This window comes from Osmia bicornis, chromosome 11, assembly GCF_907164935.1.
Source record: "Osmia bicornis bicornis chromosome 11, iOsmBic2.1, whole genome shotgun sequence".
Classification (NCBI taxonomy): Eukaryota; Metazoa; Arthropoda; class Insecta; order Hymenoptera; family Megachilidae; genus Osmia; species Osmia bicornis.
The window spans coordinates 7,531,547-7,550,854 of NC_060226.1; the positions used below are offsets into that span (position 1 = coordinate 7,531,547).

Consider the following 19,308-nt stretch of genomic DNA (forward strand, 5'->3'; position numbering starts at 1 on the left):
AATTTATAATTAAACGATGTTAAATTAATTTCAACATTTAATGTGATAAATTTTATTACAAATGTAAATAAAGAAACATTAAACATTTTATATTATCTAGTGTAATGTTATATAAGAATACAAAAAAAAATACAAAAATCATGTAATCTATAATTAGTAATTTTTACAAAAGGCATTTAATAATACTGTTTAAATACTGCTAAACATAAATCAGCCACTGCAGTTGTCACAATTATGTTATAAGTAATTTAAAAACATTAGTTTTTTCATATAGTAGTAATGTTTGTAATAACATTTTTTTGTTCTATAAAAAAAAAATAACTTCTTTTTGCAAATTCCTTTATACTATGTAAATATTATGAATAATGTAAATGTCTTAAATAAAAGTATTTATGCAACTACATAAAGTTTACATATTGCATACTATGTAAATAAACATTGTTTCTTTCTTTTTTCAATGTGATAAACAACAGTTATGAAGGTGAACCAATAAATGTTTAAATCTAAAAGTCATCCAATGGCTTTCCTCTACCTAATCCAACCAATTTTAACTGACCACTTTTCAAAGCATTTTTTCCTCTTCCAACTCCCAACGAGCTACCTATCGATTCCAAATCCTCAACACAAGACTCTTCATTTGCTTCTCTCAACATAGCTTCAGAAAAACCACGAGGAGCCCTTAAACCTTTTTTCTCAGTGTTATCCCTCGAACTAAAATCATACAGTAAAGCAAAGTAAATAAATATACAACAAACTGATTTGTAATAAAAAATTTTAAAAAAGTGTTTTTACTCTGAATCAACAAATTCGTGTGCTTCTATACTGTCAACTGAAGAATACTTGTCATCGTGTAAAATTCTCAAATGATTATCTCTTTCTAAATCCCAATTTTCTGTGCAATCTACTGTACTTGAGATTTCTGAGTTTAATGAAACGCTAATGGCACCGTGTCTTCTTGGTTCTATAAAATTATATAAATAATCGATGAATTTAATGTGAAAAAATATTTTACTTTACCACGTGAAAATATAGAATTTAAAACACCTGAATGCATTTCTGATTCCAATACATTACGTGTAGGACACGTAACAACATGTTCGGTTATCTCATTTTTGAACAAGCGATGAGTTGCATTATATGGACACATAACTTTATAATGTTCAGGATAATTCTATAACAAGAATTTAACACATTGTTATATTAAAACAATAACATATTATTTATGTTAATCTACATACTTTTTCACATTTAACAATATGCCTTTGAAGACGAGATTTTGCAATTAAATGATTTTTGTCGTAAGGGCATATTACAACTGAATCAGACAGTTTAAGACAGTTATACATATTTTACTTCTTGCAAAAACTTAATCAAATACAACTGAAAACAACGAATTATTGCTTTTATTTTTAAATATTTAGATGCTATGTTTTACAAGTACAGATGCATGTGCTAAATCGCAAAAAAGTCGAAGCTTTTCGATACTTATATCGAATGATATCGATTGTGTTACGTGTATCGATAATTATATATCGAGTTCACATTTTTTAAACAACTTCAAAGATACACAAAATCTGTGAATTAATTTCTATTCTTTGAAAAATGTATTTTTTTTGTTTTTACATTTATATTCTAAAGATCAGAATTGTTTTAAAGAAATTATTACAGATAGGAATTAAAAATAAAGATGTAAATTGATTTAAAAAACGATTTATTAAATTATTGCTGTAAAAACTTATTTTCTTTTTTTCTTGTAATTACGTTTATAAAGATACATTTTATTTTCATTAAAAGTATTTACACAAATTTGACTTTGAAATAAACAACACTGATTTTTGAATTCAATATTTTTACAAATAATCACACCACATAGAGAATAAGATTTATTACGATATATATTTTAGATTTATCTTTTGAATCTGTATTTATTGGTTATGTATTTAAAAGTACAGCATATTTGTTCATACTTAATAAATAAAAAATATATACCGATCGAATTGAGTATCCTCCTGCTTTTCGAAGTCGGATAAAAAAGGATTGCAATTGTTTTTATTATTTTTATATAGTGAACTTTAATTACATCCTGTACTTTTAAAAAAGGTACAATACGTTAATCATAAATAAATTTACATCGGTAATTTGCAATAACTGTTTCATTACAAATCTTTATATTAATATCAAATAACAAAACAATATTCTATCAGTTTATTATTGATACATTATAAGATTTATTGTCTTATCTTGAAAAATTTATCAATTTATAAAATGTAAAAACATTGATGACAAGTTTTGTTACATTTCCAAAATTACAAAACTTTTGGGATATGCATATGGTTTCACATAAATAATGCTACTTAAAAATCTAAACAATGAGATAAATTATACATAAACATATTTAAATAATAATATGTTTAAAATTCACATTTTTACACCTATTTTAAACGTGAAAATGTTATGCTCATTACACACATTAGAGAAATACAAATACGTAATTAAATTCTAAATGATGTAATTATTTTGTACATATCAAAGATCATCGCTTTACTGAAAAACCATCTCTAAATGTTTACTGTATTACAAATATTGAAAAGTATACTTCAAATAAGAAATAAATTTCATATTACATACATATAATAATGCTTGTACAGACAGCGAAATATAAATCAATTTCTTGTGAAACAAAGAGTAAATTCGAATAGAATCAAATAAATTAGTAATAGATGATTAATAATAAAACAAAATAACAAAAATAACAAAATTTGTATGAGATTACAAGCTACATAGGCTATCAGCTGCCCATATAATTATTTGAATTGGTAAGTTCTCTTCCAGATAATGTTGCAAATGATGTATGTTTACAATGTGTGTTACAGGTAAGGCAGAGGATCTACAAGTAAACAAGCGATAACATATAAAATGCCCAAAAACATATTTAGCTTAGCTGTTTGTTTAGGCACACTCTGAATCATATGGGGACTTCTGAATTGCTTTTCTATTTTGAAGGCAGTTGGTAAAGTAATGACTGGTAATAAAAACCAGATAGAATACCTTAATGCAAGCACTACAAGAGTTACATAAGGTGTGAATAATAAAAATGCATACAAAACATGGGACACAGTATGACCTATTAAGATAGCTAAGGTTACTATTCCTGCTTTCTTGTCACTCTCTAAATCTCGTGTATTGTTACTGTGTAGAATAGCCTCTGTATTTAATGCAAGAGGTATAGCATAATATATTGTACCTAATTCAACATAACCAGTTTGAGCCATGAATGCAAATAGGACTGAAATTGGACCAAAAATAACCAAAATGAGAACATCACCTAATGCAATATATTTCAGCCCTATCCCTCCTGTGTAAAGAAAGGAAGAGGATAAGCCTCCAAAGTACACAAGTGCAAGATGTTCCATTTTTGCAGGAGATATAGTAGTTAATAAAACAAAACCTAAACATCCTGCTGTATATAATAATGCACCTAGCGATACTAACTCATCTTTTGATAAAAGTTGGTCTACTAGTATTCTGTCATCACTTTTTCGGCTGTCCACCCCTTTTATATAATCAAAATAAGTGTTTACTACATTACCAGCTCCATGTACGCAAAACACTGTATATACTGTCAGAATGAAAGATATCCAACTAAAATTTGCTAAGCCTGTTAATCGATATGCTAATGCAGATCCAAGAAGTGTTGGCATTAATGAAGCACTTAATGACCATGGTCTTACAGCTAGGAAGTATGAAGATAACTTCATTAATGGAGAATTTAACGTCGACGACGTTGGCGAACAATTTACACTGTTTGACATTGATTTTCCTCCAATTTCCTTAGTAGAAATCCCAATACCATTGGACATCATATTTTATACTATGCTATAAATAAAATACAAACATTATTATTTCATATAATGATTAATAAATATTAGAATTTGACGATATCATATATATTATATAATAGAAAAAGAAACTAATATTTCTTTAAAAATTTTGCAGTATAATTGGAGATTTGAATGAATAGTGCTTCTATGGTAAAATATGTTATTATCAGTGTTATTAATTTAATCATTTCTGAATGAAACTCACTTTCTCATTTAAATATTGAGTTATCGAAATAAAATTACCCACCTATATACTGTTAGTCCAAAGGAGAGAAAGTTGGGTTAGACCAGTCTCCATAACTCTTTAACAAGCGTTACATTTTTAAGTACATCTTAAACATAATGAAAAACTTTGTAATTTTTCAAATTAAATATTTTTTACATAATGTTTAACATTCAAACAGTGTATTTGAGGAAAAATTTAGTTCCTCTTCTTGTATACGTTAACTGTAACGATGACGTGTTTTCATTAATTTGCATGTGGCGCTATCTGAAATATTTCTTTTTTGTCAAAGCAGCAATATTGATGACATTTACTTTATTGAAAAATTTTACATACTTTTGTACATTTTTACTATTTATTAATAAGATCATGTGTACGCTTACGTTTAATCATGCATCGTGTTCTTATTACTCTTTGCATGTACATATATATCTATTTTTATTTCTATTTTCACAAACAATTATACACAAAAAAGCACATATAATTTTATGAGTGTCATTCATATCCATAGATTGCATATATTAATAATTTTGTAAGAAAATTACGATATTGAAATATTTAGGGATTTCAAGCAGAATGTAGGGGATTTTATATTATATTTATAGTCAAGTATTCCCTGCTAACTGAAGAGAGCAGCAATTGTTTGAAATTGAACGTCTTTTCCATAAAACGTTAGAAGTAATAACGGAAAAGTTTTGTGTAAATTCTATGTATTGCCGTTTTTTATCTAAATAATTAAGTAATTGCTTTTTTAGAATGATGAAATTATGGACTGAAGTTATATTGGAATGGGTAAATAATAATATGTATGCTGTTTAACATCATTATTAAGTTAAAATAAATAGATACTAACGTTTGTTGACATAATTTTAAATATGTTTATTATATGGAAATTTTTGTAATAATCATAAAATACTTCTAAGTTCTTGTTTATTATATAACATTTTAAATATAATCTATATTAAATTTAATATTTTCAGCTGAATTGTTTAGATGTATTAGAAACACGTATTAGTGATCTGAAAGAATTGGATGATGGAAAATTTTATCAGAAATTAATAAGTTTATTGTAAGTAACTTCTTGTTTAATTATTTATTAATTAATTTCTTTAAAGTAGATGTAGTTATATGAATAATTTTTATTTTACAGTTCATGGAAAAGTGCTAAAGATACTACAGATACAAAAAACATTATTATAAAATTTTTACAAGGTATATTTCTATACATATCATACGAGTATTTAATAATAATATGTAATCTATTATTTTTTTTTTTTGTTAATCGTATAGATGAATATCCTGAATTTAAATTTAATTATAATGATTTGGGAAATATGGAACATATATATATTGCATCTTTATTTTTATTACGTGTATCTCAAGAGCCAGTTTTTTATCAACCAATGTGTAATAAACTTCAGCACGAAACTCAGCTCAAGATTAAAGCATTTTTTGAAATGATTATTCCTTATGGCAAAGGTATAAATAGAGAAACATTAAGAGAAATAATTGCTGAATTAGAGGATAGTGTACCAAATACACCTATGACACCAAAAACAAAAGCTCTTAAAGACTTTTTTAATTCTCCTGTTGCTAGATCTGCTCAGATTCATAAACTGTTAAATGAAAGAAATCAAGAACTAAGAAAATTAAAAACTGAATTAGAAGTAGAAAGATTTGAAAAGTCTGACTTACAAGAAGATTTACGAATTCAGCAGAATAAAGTACAAAATCTACAGCGAAAGTTACAGGAGAAAAGTTCAGAAATAAAAGTTTTACAAGATGAAAGAAATAGGCAAAGTACACCACAATCTTGTAAAAAAAATAAAAATACAGTGGATCTTGAACGATATTATAGGAGAGAAATAGACCATTTAGAAGATCAATTGATGCAAAAACAATGTGAAGTAGATAGACTCGAAACGAAAAATGATACCTTGACAAAAAAATTAACATCTACGGAAAAGCAATGTATATTTTTTAAAGAAAAATTTGAGAATTGTGAGAAATATTTGGAAAACACACAAATGATGGGAGAGCTTAAAGATAGAGAGCTGATAAACTTAAGAATGACTAACGAAGAGTTACGAGTACATCTAAGAGAACTTAGCAAAACAACTATGGAACAAAGTTTTGAGATCGAAGGAATTGCACCACTAACTTCTCTTTCAACGTCCCTGAATAGTAGCGAAGTTTTAAGTTCTGTAATTGAGATTCAATTACAAGAAGCAAAGGAGGAATCTGCTTCATTGAAAACGCAACTTGATACCTTAAATAAGAAATTCGACTCTTTATGTCAGGACTATGAAAGTGCAACAAAACTGTTAGAAAAAAAGTCCCAAATATTGAAAGACACAGAAACGAAATCAAATATTACTGCAAATAAGTTAAAAGAAGAAATTGAATCCTTGCAAAAACAGAATGAATTTTTAGTTGACCAAAATAAAAATCTACAAACTACGTGTACTTCCCAAAAGGAATCTTTATTACAAGCCGAAGAATCTAAAAATACCTTAAATGCTGAAATAGATAGTTTGAGAAGGAAAATTAAAACTTCAGAAGAATCATTGGATAATGAAAAGGTACGTAATGTTAAATTAAATGTTGAACTTGCAGAAATCAGATCACAAATACAAGAAAATTTGAAGTGCATTCAAGATTTAACAGATCAAAATAATTTGTATAAAGCTTCTGCTAAATTGTATAATACACATTTAAAGAAGATCATTTCAGAAACTGATTGCATCGAAGTTAATAATTTAGATACTGAAGTAACCATTCAACTGATAGAACATCTTCAAACATCATTGCATAATTTTAATAAAAAGTATACCTCAAAAGAAATGGAATTTCAATCACTTAATAATTTAATGGAGGAAACTAAATTAAAAGTACACGATTTTCAATCGCAAATATGTGAGTTGAAAAAGAAAGATGAACAAAATATCAGAGAAATAACAAAGCTGAAAGAAACAATTGATGAAAATGTAAAAGAGATCAGTGAACTTATTTCTTCTGTAGAGCAATATTCTGAAGAAATTGTACATTTGAAACAAGTCCAAGTTCAGAAGCAAAATTTAGAAAAAGATTTATGTATATGTAGAAAAGAAATGAAGAAAAAAGTTTTGTTATTACAATCTTCTGAAAAATGTATACAAACTTTGAAAACAGACCTTCAAACTCTCATAACAGAATTTAATGAGATAAAGAAATATGTATCAAGTCAATTAATTGACTGTCAGAAGCAACATAAAGAAAGTGGCAATAATATTTTAAACGCTCATAAAACTCTGTATTATAATTATATTACAGAACAGCTTCATAGAAATGAACTTGAGCATGAACTTACTGATAATAAGAAAGAATTAAAAGATAGCAAAAATTTAAATATTACATTAGAAAATGATTTAACAAAAAATAAACAGATATTAAAAGATTTAGAGTTAGAATTAATGAATACTAAAGACAAATTAACACAATCTGCACAAGAATTAGAAAAATTTGAGCAGATAAAGGAAACACTGGAAGAACAACAAAAGAATCTTAAATCTGAAAATGGAAAACTTTTAATGAATTTAAGTAAGACGAACAGTGAACTTAAATTATCTGTACAAGAAGTATGTAATATTTCAGACGAATTAAAATCTAAAGATGAGAAACTTGGGAATTTAATTACAGAAATTACTTCTTTAAAATCAGAAAAAGAACAAGTGCTTCATTCAAAAATGGAAGAAGAATCTGAGATGAAAAATTCAGTAAGAAGATTGGAAACAAAATTACTTGACAAACAACGTTGCTTAGATCAATTGAATATAGAAATGAAAGCAAAAGAAGAAACATTGGAGCATGTGCAGAACAAGTTGAAGAAGTTAACAACAGAAACAATTGTTTCCGAGAAGAAGATGAAAGAAGTAATTTCAAACTTACAAGAAGTAAGAACTAATCAAGATGCAGTTTTAGCAGCACAAGAAAAGGCTTTACAAGAAAAATGTTTAATAATAGAAGAACTTCAGAAAGAATTTAGTGAATCAAAAAATACATTTTGCAAACAACTTGAAAATGAAAAATTATTATGCCAAAATTTACAAAGCACAAATTCCCAGCTACAAATACAGTCATATAAACAAATGAAAACAATAGAAGAATTGCAAGATACGTTAAGGAGGGAGAAAAATGAGCTTAGTAAAAGTAAAGGATACTGTCAAACACAAGATACAAAGAAATTACAAATTGTTCAAGCTTGTGAACTATTAAGGCATACAATAAATGACTTAAAATTAGTAATAACAGACAAAAATCCGAAGAGCGATAATCTTTATGCTGATGGTATGTGCAATGAACCATGTGCAGATAATGATAATGATAATGATGATGAAGTTGAGAGTATTTTAGACACTATAAAGACTTCTATTAACGAGGTGCAGGTTGCACGAGAATTAATTTTATATCTGTCTAATGTAAATATAAATTTAAATGAAACCTTGAAAAATGAAAAAGAAATTGTAAACAATTATGTTTCTAAAGGTGAAGAATACATAAAGCACTTAAGTAATATCATTAAGCATAAGGATACATTAAAAAGTTCTTTAGAGAATGTAGTAAAATTAAGAGAAGATTTGGATACATCTTTAAATGAATTGAAACAAAAATGGCATGAATTGTTAACAAAATCTCATGATATTTTTGTAATGGATGATTCTGTATGTGATGAACTGAAATATATACAAAATAAAAAGACACATCTCGAAAATATGTTATTTAAACAGCACATTAATCATTATCAAAATGTAAAACCATTGCATACTATTTTGTGGAAAAACTTTGTACGGTCTGAACATCAATTAAAGGACATTTATTTGGATTCAATAGAAAATGAAAGTATGTTGGATATTTTTGGTGATGAGAAAGTTATAATTGAAGCAGAGTTAGATAAAAATAAGCTATTACAAAAAGATATTCATCAACTTCACAATGAAGTAGATGATTTTTCAAACTTTGTTACTTCTTTTACAATTAATTTCGAATCTAATAAAACAAAATTTCAATCTGAAACAGAGAAGTTACAGTTACAAATTAATCAACTGATAGAAGATAAATGCAATTTACAATGTAAATTAGATTCCTCATGTATAAGTAATATAGAATTAGAAAATGAAATTGAGGAACTTAAGTTTGGGATAGAAAATCTAAAGATAACATCATCAAAAGAAAGAGATGATTTGGAGAACGAATTAATGCAATTAAAGAAAGAGAACTTAAAGCTGGAAGAAATAAGAAATGAATTAATTAGCCGGCCAAAGAAAGAAGACGTCGATATTCAATTGAAAGATATCCATGAGAAGTACAGAATTAAATTAGATGAGATCAAACAAAATATGGTAGGCATATTAAAATATCTTTTATTTTTTTAAATTATTATGATTCGCTTATTTCTGGTAACGCATTACAGAAAACAGCATACAATGCACAAATAGCAAAGCTAAACAACGAGCAAGAACAGTGTGTACAGGAAAGGTTGGAGTTACTACAAAGAAAAATGGAATCACAATGTCGCAAACAAGCAGATGAATTATGTAAATATAAAGCACATGTTGCTAGTATGAGTACACAAATTTGGAATGTTGGAGAAAAGCTATTAAGTGAACAACAGGAGAAGGAAAAATTACAAAAGGAATTAAACAAACTGAAAGTTAAATATCGAAACTTGGACGAAAAAGTAGTTTCCTCAACAGAGCATAGAAGTTCTAAGTAAGACTGATTTTCTTACCATAGTAGTCAAAAGCTGATTTAATCTTTTAGATATGTTACAGACATTGTTTGAAACTTTTTTCAGGTATGAAGGAATAGGGGAAAATAAAGAAGAAACTTTGCATGAAGTTGCAATGATACAAGAAAAAACAACATATGAAAGAAGGTACAGTATTAGAAGTATACAAACAATGGGTAATGCATTTAATGCAGAAGATGAAGAAGAAGTTTTTGATAACAATTATTTAGGTAAATTTAGCAACCAATTAAGTGTAATTTAAAAAATTTCTGACATAAAATTTTTAAACATATGTATATTAATTCATTAGCCGATATGAAAGAGAGCAATTCGTCGAACGTAGATGATCGATTATCTATTTTGAAAAAAAGAAATGCTCTTTGCAAGCCACATTTAAAATCTTCTTATCCTGCTGAAATGCAATTTCACCCTCTACCATTTTCAGAAGAAGAAATCAAAGTAAGTATTTTTTTTTGTTTATATTTATATAAAAACATGTACTTGTATTACTTTGAATTTAATTATAGTCAGGTTCAGTAACAGATGAGATGTTCAATGATAGTTTAAGTCAAAGTTTGCTTCCTGAACAAAAAGTTAAGAAAAGAGATAGAACTCAGGTAAGCAGTCGAACCGAGATTGAATTTATTCAAAATGTTCTGTTCATAATGCAAAATTATATTCTTGATTTAATATTGTCATATTTCTTGCAGATATCATATAAAAAACCTGGTCCCCCAACCCCTAGTAAAAATGGAGGAAGATTATCGTTACAAGTAATAATAATATATTTAATAATAATAATAATAATATATTTAATAACAATGTAATTATTATATACAAAATGTTATTTGATTGAATATTAATGTACAGTGTTTATTTATTTAAAATTTTAAGGGTAATGAATTAAAGAGCCCGAATTCAAGAATATTAAAAGAAAGAAATAAAGATCGGGCAACAACGACACCACGCACATTAAAAAGTTTGTTCTCTTCGAAACGTCAAGACGAAGTAAGCTATTCACTAATAAAATTAACTATGAGAAGTGGCATAGTTTTGGATTAATTATTACACATATATTATTTTTTTACAGAACACAGTGACTACTACACCACAAAGAGGTCGCAGAAGAAGTAGTATTTTTCGTAAATATCGCGGTACAAATGACAGATAAAAATTTTATTTAATAGTTTAATTTAAGTAAACATATCTTTTTAACTTATACACAAAGTTATAATTGTACATACAGTGAATGATATCAATATATAATTACAATGATGTTTCTAATAGAATATAATTTTAAATAAGCAGATGATATAAGACAAATATTTTTTATACGTTATAATTATTTATTTCGGTAGTAATTAAATAGTTTTATGATAACAATAGTATTTAAAAATTTTATCAATATAAAGACCCTGATATTAAGTAGTATATTGTTTTCAATATATACTACAATACAGTCAAAACAAGATATATCACTCTAAATAATAAAAATAATATTAGAAAGGAAAGAAATGCTTTAACAAAGCCTTATAATAATCTCGTAAATAAAAATGAAATTTGATTGTAAACTGATTGATTAAGTTCCAAAACTTACTCAATCTATACAGAATATTCGGCTACAGGTGAGCATCCTTGCAAGCCGTGGTAGTTGGAAAGATCCTGAACAACTTTTTTCTTTATCAAAATGCTCGTTAAGACAGTTTTTGAATTATTCATGAAAAACACCCGCGGCCGAGCCTACGCGCTCTGCTTAGTCAAGTGTTACTCATTAATTATTCAAAAAATAAGTCTCAACGAGCATTCTGGTAAAGCAAAAAGTTGTTCAAAATTATCTTAGCTACCATCTCTCTTAAAGGATACCCACCTGTAGCCGAACACCATTTATATATCTTATAAACGTATCACAAATCACTTCCTTTTAGAGTATTTCCGTGTTGGATGTACCCTTTTTTTATTGTACTTCATTATTCAGAATCGGACTCCTATAACAAAGTAATGATAATGATAGATATGAATATTAAATACTTAAACAGTTAAACATAATTTTATTGTTATTGCAACTTACCATGTACTGCCCTTCTATGTAACGACCAGAATTTCTAGAAGTTCTTCTTAGTTCTCTTGGTTCCATATGATCCTGACTTCTTCGTCTAAGAAGCAATTGAAATTGTTTCAAGTATTTCAGGGCGGGCAAAAATGATTTAAATTTATAAAATACAAGCGTTAACTACTTACGACCTCGATTGGATTTGTAATGTTTTAAGTTTATTATCTATGTCTTGAGAAGGGCTGGTTGATGCGTCTTCAATAATTGCCGATGGAGATGTCTGCATTTGTGTATTATCGTTGCTTTCATAAAACCCGGCCGCCCTAGATCCACGAGTTATTGATACTTTATTAACGGCTAATCTGAAATACAGATTCGAGCTAATGGTACTACAAAGCACGAATAACATTGAAATTCTGTTTCATAGAAATTACTTAAATGAAATCATTTCAAATTTTTAGTTAATTTTTTTAAAAACTACTTATAAGAGAATGAAATAATTTACTCACTGATGTTTTCTTGGGCCTCGTTTCTTCTTGTGTTTGCTGAAATAAAAAGTTTTCATTGATGGAAATATATCGGAGTTAGTTTAATGATTAAAGAAGGGACAAAAATTAATATTAAATAACATCATTTGTTCACACATATTTTTCATATAATACGAACATATGTATATATTACAAAATTTCACTTCGTGTACATACGTATTAATGCACTTGGTCATTATGTCCGAAGAAATCCAGGTATTAACAAACCAAACACCTAAAAACATTTCTGTAATATTGTGGCGATTATAGAGAACGGCGTGTTAAGTAACGAAGAAACTACAATAAAAATTCAATGTTGAGAGTAGAAATTAAGAAATAACGAGTTAAGTCTATTATATTTCAATTAGACGAAAGCTGCATAAAATATAATGTTACTTATTTACTGTGGATTTTTTAATTTTGATAAGCAGGATTTAGGAATTTACAGGAATAAAAGGGTCTTGTTTTAATTAATATCACATATTCGTTATATCTATCACCAATTTGTATATTATCAATATATGTATAAACAGAATACAACATATTTTAAACTTACTTGGTTTTAAATTCTTAGGTTCAATAGAACACACATCGTTCTCTATGTACTTTTTTTGTCAGGTGTTCCAAAAATATTATCATTTCATAATATCATTATATATTTTTAAATTACTTTTTTTTTATATTAGCTTATAGGTGAATTATTTGAAAAGTAGGTAGTATAAATAATAGATTTCATCAATTCCATGTACAATATTAACGTATTTAAATATACGTTTAATATTTAATTTGATATTTTTATAACATGGCATACGTATATATACATACAATACGTGTTATATGTATATATGTATATGTATTTTCAATAATTCCTTACAATACTTTGAAAACAGGCACCAAGAAAATTAGACCTCATCAAATCCTTATACAATTTTTGCCCCTTATTATAACAGAATATAATATATATTTTGCTAAAAATTCTAACTTTTAGCTTGTATAACGATCAGGTAGCCTGCAACAAGCGATTCATAAAAGATTACTACCCATGCAAACACAAAAAATTTATGATTTATGTAAAGACGCCACTAATAACGGGTATATTTATTAACAAATTAAGCACAGGCATGCAATTAAATGATAAAGTACAAAATAACAACTTGAGTAAATGTTTTATTTTTAAGAATTTCGGTATTTAGAAAAAAAATTAAGAAATGAATACACTCCAAATGAAAGTATTAGTACATTTACAATGATTTGTATTTCAAGTTATATTATAAATAACAGAATGATATAATAAAGCATATTTTAAAGCAATAGTAAAAAAGAAAAAAATACTATTAAATAATACGGATTTAAGTTAGCATTCATTCATATGACAATCAAATAGTAATAATAATAAGAAAAAGGGGCACATCACATGTGCATTAATACAACTACATAAGCGTGTAAATTTAGTAGCTACATTTGCGGTACTTTCTATAATTATTTAAAGTGCTCATCATTCATAGCATAAATTATATTTTAAAAGCAAACAAAGCGTGTTATATATTATATTAAGATTATAGATTAATTTTGTTACAAATCTTTATAAACACATATATAGCCATTACTCGCAACTGTGCAAATATTCTACTTTTATCATTATTCTAAGAAGTAAAATGTAAAGAATGTAAGTTTGTATGGACACCTAACTCACCCAGGAAACTCATGATCAGAACCTTCGTCAGGCTCATCTGCTTCTTCTTCTTCTGCAAAATGTACAATAAAAACAGAATAAAAAAAATAATAATAATAATAAAAAGAATAAAATAAAATGATGAATTAAGATTTAGGAACTTCATAACTATGATGTATTCATTAACCTACCAGCTAAATGATCCTTTTTACGTCTTGTATATGCTCGTTTGCTTGTTACTGGTACTTGATCTGTTTCACCATGTAACAGACTATTTCTATACAAAAGTAATGGCTGCCAGTCCTCACCGCGGGAGGACGGCATTCCAGCTTGTAATCTTCTATCGAGGAAATTTAATCTGTAATACAAATATAAAGGTCCTTATAATAAACTCCAAAAATACATTAAATAGAAGTAAAATGATACTCACACAACCCGTTTATCCTGTTTAAGAAGTTTATTGGTAAATTCAGACAAGATTTCAAGAAAAGACAAATTAGGCGGTGGTCCAGTAGGATCTTGTTCGATACCATCTGGAGGTGTGATTGCAAAAAGAACACCTGCTCGATGCAAAGCGGTTATTGCTTCACGATTTTTGACTGCATCTAAACCAAACGATAAAGCGAATCGTTTCGCAAGTTCCTGCAAATGTATACATATAATGTGTATCATTCATACGTATATGATTGGTAATAAAGTATCAATAAGGACAAACCTTAATAGCAGTAAACTCTTCACTATTTCTGTTAACTTTGCCTTTTTCAGCTACTATTTCATTATACAAAATGTTCAAACTGTGTTGCATAGTTAAAGCACAATGGGTTTTATTAATATCTCTAGCTTTTCCTAACGTAGTCTTAATAATATCACCATAATCGTTATAATATTTTACATAATGTTTGAATACATCTGCTGCTGCTTTCGTTGGTATCATATTATATACAATTAACTTACAATAATCAGCTAGAAAATTTCTTCTTTTGTGCAATTCTTCAATTTTTGAATGCTCGTCATGTTCATCTGTAAGGATAAAATACATTCGTGTCAATGATTGTTTTGTTTGCTAAAAAAAATACACATTAAACGCATTATTGACAACATACCATCTTCTTCTTCAAAAAATACGTATTCTTGTATGAATCGATTAAGCATATTTTGCATTGCTTGGTCAGGTTCGTATACTAATTGATGCATTAAAGGATTAGAATGTGATGTCAACTGACTACAAAATACCACTAACAGGTCACAAATTGTATTGTAAGCTTCTTCTCGTAGAATTGGTGGAGAAGGCTAAGACAATATTATAAGATATTATGTATTATTAACATGAGCAAAAATTAAAAAAAGAAATAATAAAAATATAACAATTACCGTGCCATTCACATCGCCACTAACGAAATGACGCATAGAGCCCATAAAAGAGTGCAAGCGCTCCTTTAATTGCCGGCATTCATCTTCACTTCGATTTCCAGAATCCGCAGATTCCATAAGATGATTTTGTCCCCACAAAATTGCAAAAAAGCATGCACTTATACAATACTTGACTGCCTCGTGTGGTAAACACCTGTAATAAAATTTATCTGTGTATATGAAATGTTATATATGTATATTCAAATGCAGATAGTATTAATACCTAGATGGATCTTTAGCATCTTCGATATCCTTGTACAAGGAATCCCATATTCCCCATGGATTCATATTATGACAAGAATAAAATATCGAGACCTTTTTAAGAGATTGTACAACATCAAAAATTTCGTCTTCGTCTGGTTCTTCATCTCCTTCTACTAAATTCCTATATTCGTCGATAGCTTCTTTATATTTATTTACAATAGAATCAATTAACGTTGAACGTGCTACATCACACCTATGGAAAATACATTAAACATTAAATATCCTTCTGTTTTCCACGGATCTTTTTATTTCGTAAAACTTAACCTGGTGAAGATAGCGTGCCCTTCTATACACATATGTTCCAATGTCTTTGCAGCTGTATCTAAAACTTCTGTATCATGCATTTTTTCCACAATTGTATGAATTTTATTTAACAATGAATCCAAGTTCTGCTCTTGTCGTGATTTGGTATAAATATCCAAATCAAAGTATTGAGGAATAGCTAGTAAATTTGCAAGCTTTTCAGGATCTGCTCTATACTTATCAAGTAGAAGAGGTAATGTCTGTATAAAATGTTCCGTCAATCGTTGTTTGTCATCGTGAACTTGCTTCATTTCTTTTGCTGATAATATCTTTCTAGTTGGCCCTCTACCAACTGGAGCTTCTCCTGTTTTTAAAATTACATCAAGTACATTATTATAAAATTTCATAAGAACATATACATGAAAAAGAAAATTTACCTGTAGCAGCTTGTTTTATACAACAAACCATCAATTCAATTAAAGATGTTTCTTTTTGATTATCTAAAGCTTCTTCTTCAGGTCCAGCCTCTTCTAACAACAAATCCGTCATGCATTCCCAATCCTTCATCATCTGATTTGTTTCAATTAAAGAATCTACTAAATAAGCTCCGTGTTCGTGAAGTTCCGATTCGATAAAGAATAAAACAAGATCTCGAATCAGAGGAGTATTTGGCAGACGCTTCTTTCCGCGTTTAGTCTTCACGCCTGCCACTGCCTCGTCATCTGGACGAAATAGTCGTTCGTTTAAAAATTCACCTGCCGCCTGTGCAACAGCACGGTGAGACGAATAAACAAGTTCGTAGACATGTTCGCAATCTTTATCGGTAAGGATTTCTCGGTGATGTTTTAAAATCGAGATAACAAGTTTAACAGCTTGCACCGCCACATCATATTCTTTATCCAATGTCATTGCAACAATTCTATCTTTAAATTTACTTGTAAAAAGTTCAAGTTTAGTTTTCAATTCCTCTGAAGCATATAATGGTTGTAATGCTTGAAGGCACTTTAATCGAACTTCTCCGACTTTATCATGCAATGTCCAACCTACAAAATTGCAGCGAATTTAAGTAAATACTATGCAATACAAAAGTTCATACATTAATATTATATTAACCTATATATTTCAAATAAGAATCATCTAAAAAATTTTGATGAAATTTCTTCATCCAAACTCCAATTTCTGCCATACATATTGCGCGTATTTCTGGCAATGTATCTCTATAACGATGTACAAATACAGATTTAAACATGTATGTAAGCATATTTTTTATTTCATCCATATTTTCCTCTAGTTCTTTCCGTTTTGCCATCAAAGATTCCAGTCTATCGGCAGCTCGTTTTTCTCTTGCTTTTTGTCTTTCGGCTTCATACTGTCGTTGTGTATTATCCAAATTTATCGATACAGTTAGAGCAACATCTACCAATGCCGTCATAAGTTTCATAGCTATAAATAATGTTATCAGTAATATTATGTTCTTAATTATAAGAAATAATATCTAGATTATAAATTATAAGAACTAGATCAAAATAATATATCTCACCAGCAAGAGTAGCTGTATGCCTGAAAGCTCTCACTTGAGAATCAGAAAGACCAGTTAACAATGAAATTACATTGTCCATTAAAAACTGATCATAAATTATTGAATACTGACACTGTCGAACCAATATTTGCACGAACTCACAGAAATTTGCACGAAATTTTTTCCATTGTTGCCCGGTCATGATCAATGGATATTCCCCACTTTCCTATTTTATTAATTACTGTTAATCAAACAAGCAAAATATCCGTTTACAAAAATAATATTAACATACTTCGTCAAATTCTTCAGTCATTTTACGAATTATCGCTACATGTTCCATTGTTGCTTGCATTTCAGGTGTAATACGTCCTTTACAGCCACTTGCATTAATAAAAAATTGCATTAACATGAGAAGAGCATTTTCCCTGTTACTTTTGTATTTTTCTATCCAGTCATCAACGATAGCCTATAAATACAGTAGTAATTAATATACATGATATGTTATCCTAATTAATATATTTGTAGAAATAAGTAACGTACAGTCAACGAAGATCGATTGTTTCTAATAACATAATAAAGGCTAGCCTCATCTTCTAAACTATGCGAATGATGTGTTCGTTTTCCACGTCCACGGCCTCCACCTCCTCTTCCTCTACTAGTAGTAGTTGGAATATAGTCTGTATCTATTTCTTTATATTTTGGTTGCTGTATTGGCCCCCCTATACATATGAAGCATAATTATTACAATAATCAATTATAAAAATATCATTTTGAATCGTACCACGTAATCTAGCACGTGTATTTCTTGTAATCCTCATATTAGTTGGAGTTGCTGGTGTCATTGGTTGCTCAAACTGTGACTGATTTTCAAAACTTCCTGTTTGTTCTTGATATTGTTGCTGTGATGTACCAGGAGAGCTATAACTCTCAGATGAATAATGTTCAGGGCTAGACAAACATAAATACATATTACTATTTTGTTGAAATATAATTATGTCTACATTTAAAATTATACATACGTTGGATTATGTATAGGTGTTTGTGGTGCTTGACTATATGGTGTATAAGTGGAATAAGCTTCATTAGCTTCACCAGTTGAATTATCATTCATGGGAGTCATTGGAGTCATCGGTGCCTCATATTCTGGAGGCACCGGATCATCCATACGAATTCTTTTACCTCCTCTTCTATGCATCATTTTAATGCTCTTTTTACAATATTATGCCTAAAATGAAAATGTTATGTTACTTTCATGAACAAGAAAACCATCTATTCATTTCAGGAAAATACCGCCAAATACTTCATAGCAACAGTTTACAAACAAGTGGAATTTTGATTCGTTTTCAAACCTGTAAAACATTCCCCAACAAATGCGGCGATTAGGGATGCATATGGAATCTTGTATTTTTATAATTTATGAATACATTTAAATAAAATGTTGATTATATTTGATAAAATTAAAGAAACACATCGACATAATTCTTCAAACGACGCCGGCTTCTTGCGAATATCGGTAGTTGGTCTTATTTGGTCTTATTTACAACGCATGTATTTAAATACGTATAAAAAATTATAGTGATTTATAATTTTTTAAAATTATTTTATTTGATATATATTAACTCAAATTAACTTATATATTCATATGAATAAAATATATGTGCAAATGTGTACGTGTAAGTATGGTCCAATGGTCCTCATGAACTGCAATGTACATATATATATATGTTAAAATATCATTTTATGCATGAATCG

At 28.3% G+C, this 19,308-nt stretch overlaps 4 protein-coding genes across 6 annotated transcripts; 1 reads left to right on the plus strand and 3 right to left on the minus strand.

The window, feature by feature from the left end:
• Window positions 1–322: 322 nt before the first annotated feature.
• LOC114873309 lies at window positions 323–1,483 on the minus strand. The gene is made up of 4 exons (XM_029181505.2): window positions 1,239–1,483; window positions 1,045–1,171; window positions 793–961; window positions 323–711 (listed from the first exon to the last, which is right to left on the minus strand). The coding sequence occupies exons 1-4, from the start codon at window positions 1,344–1,346 to the stop codon at window positions 504–506; spliced, it is 612 nt and encodes a 203-aa protein (XP_029037338.1). The 5' UTR covers window positions 1,347–1,483; the 3' UTR covers window positions 323–503.
• Window positions 1,484–1,757: 274 nt separating this feature from the next.
• Window positions 1,758–4,600, minus strand: LOC114873299 (ubiA prenyltransferase domain-containing protein 1 homolog). 2 transcript variants are annotated; one of them, XM_029181491.2, is made up of 3 exons: window positions 4,488–4,600; window positions 4,129–4,371; window positions 1,758–3,876 (listed from the first exon to the last, which is right to left on the minus strand). In XM_029181491.2, exon 3 carries the CDS (start codon window positions 3,861–3,863, stop codon window positions 2,868–2,870), a length of 996 nt encoding a protein of 331 aa, XP_029037324.1. In that variant the 5' UTR covers window positions 3,864–3,876; window positions 4,129–4,371; window positions 4,488–4,600; the 3' UTR covers window positions 1,758–2,867. The 2 variants fall into 2 exon arrangements, with proteins under 2 accessions (XP_029037324.1, XP_029037323.1); XM_029181490.2 differs by having other exon boundaries at window positions 4,441–4,546.
• Window positions 4,601–4,723: 123 nt separating this feature from the next.
• LOC114873296 (putative leucine-rich repeat-containing protein DDB_G0290503) lies at window positions 4,724–11,251 on the plus strand. Its single transcript, XM_029181485.2, has 11 exons — window positions 4,724–4,896; window positions 5,085–5,173; window positions 5,255–5,316; window positions 5,395–9,482; window positions 9,554–9,852; window positions 9,938–10,101; window positions 10,182–10,330; window positions 10,399–10,488; window positions 10,582–10,644; window positions 10,766–10,879; window positions 10,962–11,251. The coding sequence occupies exons 1-11, from the start codon at window positions 4,861–4,863 to the stop codon at window positions 11,040–11,042; spliced, it is 5,235 nt and encodes a 1,744-aa protein (XP_029037318.1). The 5' UTR covers window positions 4,724–4,860; the 3' UTR covers window positions 11,043–11,251.
• LOC114873297 (cohesin subunit SA-2) lies at window positions 11,046–19,097 on the minus strand. 2 transcript variants are annotated; one of them, XM_029181486.2, is made up of 20 exons: window positions 18,906–19,097; window positions 18,576–18,781; window positions 18,338–18,504; window positions 18,097–18,275; window positions 17,849–18,022; window positions 17,578–17,782; window positions 17,151–17,480; window positions 16,475–17,080; window positions 16,059–16,401; window positions 15,754–15,987; window positions 15,492–15,684; window positions 15,224–15,410; window positions 14,836–15,140; window positions 14,551–14,762; window positions 14,312–14,478; window positions 14,142–14,193; window positions 12,431–12,466; window positions 12,110–12,283; window positions 11,940–12,024; window positions 11,046–11,856 (listed from the first exon to the last, which is right to left on the minus strand). In XM_029181486.2, the coding sequence occupies exons 2-20, from the start codon at window positions 18,752–18,754 to the stop codon at window positions 11,839–11,841; spliced, it is 3,846 nt and encodes a 1,281-aa protein (XP_029037319.2). In that variant the 5' UTR covers window positions 18,755–18,781; window positions 18,906–19,097; the 3' UTR covers window positions 11,046–11,838. The 2 variants fall into 2 exon arrangements, with proteins under 2 accessions (XP_029037319.2, XP_029037322.1); XM_029181489.2 differs by lacking the exons at window positions 11,046–11,856; window positions 11,940–12,024; window positions 12,110–12,283; window positions 12,431–12,466 and adding an exon at window positions 12,936–13,457.
• Between the last annotated feature and the right edge of the window lie 211 nt (window positions 19,098–19,308).

Bases quoted from the DNA above. Each gene is read 5' to 3' on its own strand.
- LOC114873309 (XM_029181505.2), bottom strand. From the start codon at position 1,346: ATGTATAACTGTCTTAAACTGTCTGATTCAGTTGTAATATGCCCTTAC. The intron at 1,172-1,238 runs GTATGTAGATTA...TTCTTGTTATAG, and splicing joins ATATTGTTAAATGTGAAAAA to AATTATCCTGAACATTATAA. The intron at 962-1,044 runs GTGTTTTAAATT...ATAATTTTATAG, and splicing joins GGAATCAGAAATGCATTCAG to AACCAAGAAGACACGGTGCC.
- LOC114873297 (XM_029181486.2), bottom strand. From the start codon at position 18,754: ATGATGCATAGAAGAGGAGGTAAAAGAATTCGTATGGATGATCCGGTG. The intron at 17,783-17,848 runs GTATGTTAATAT...TTAATAAAATAG, and splicing joins TGACTGAAGAATTTGACGAA to GAAAGTGGGGAATATCCATT. The intron at 15,685-15,753 runs GTATTAATACTA...ATTTTATTACAG, and splicing joins GATGCTAAAGATCCATCTAG to GTGTTTACCACACGAGGCAG.
- LOC114873299 (XM_029181491.2), bottom strand. From the start codon at position 3,863: ATGATGTCCAATGGTATTGGGATTTCTACTAAGGAAATTGGAGGAAAA.
- LOC114873296 (XM_029181485.2), top strand. From the start codon at position 4,861: ATGATGAAATTATGGACTGAAGTTATATTGGAATGG. The intron at 5,317-5,394 runs GTATATTTCTAT...TTAATCGTATAG, and splicing joins TATTATAAAATTTTTACAAG to ATGAATATCCTGAATTTAAA. The intron at 10,645-10,765 runs GTAATAATAATA...TAAAATTTTAAG, and splicing joins GAGGAAGATTATCGTTACAA to GGTAATGAATTAAAGAGCCC.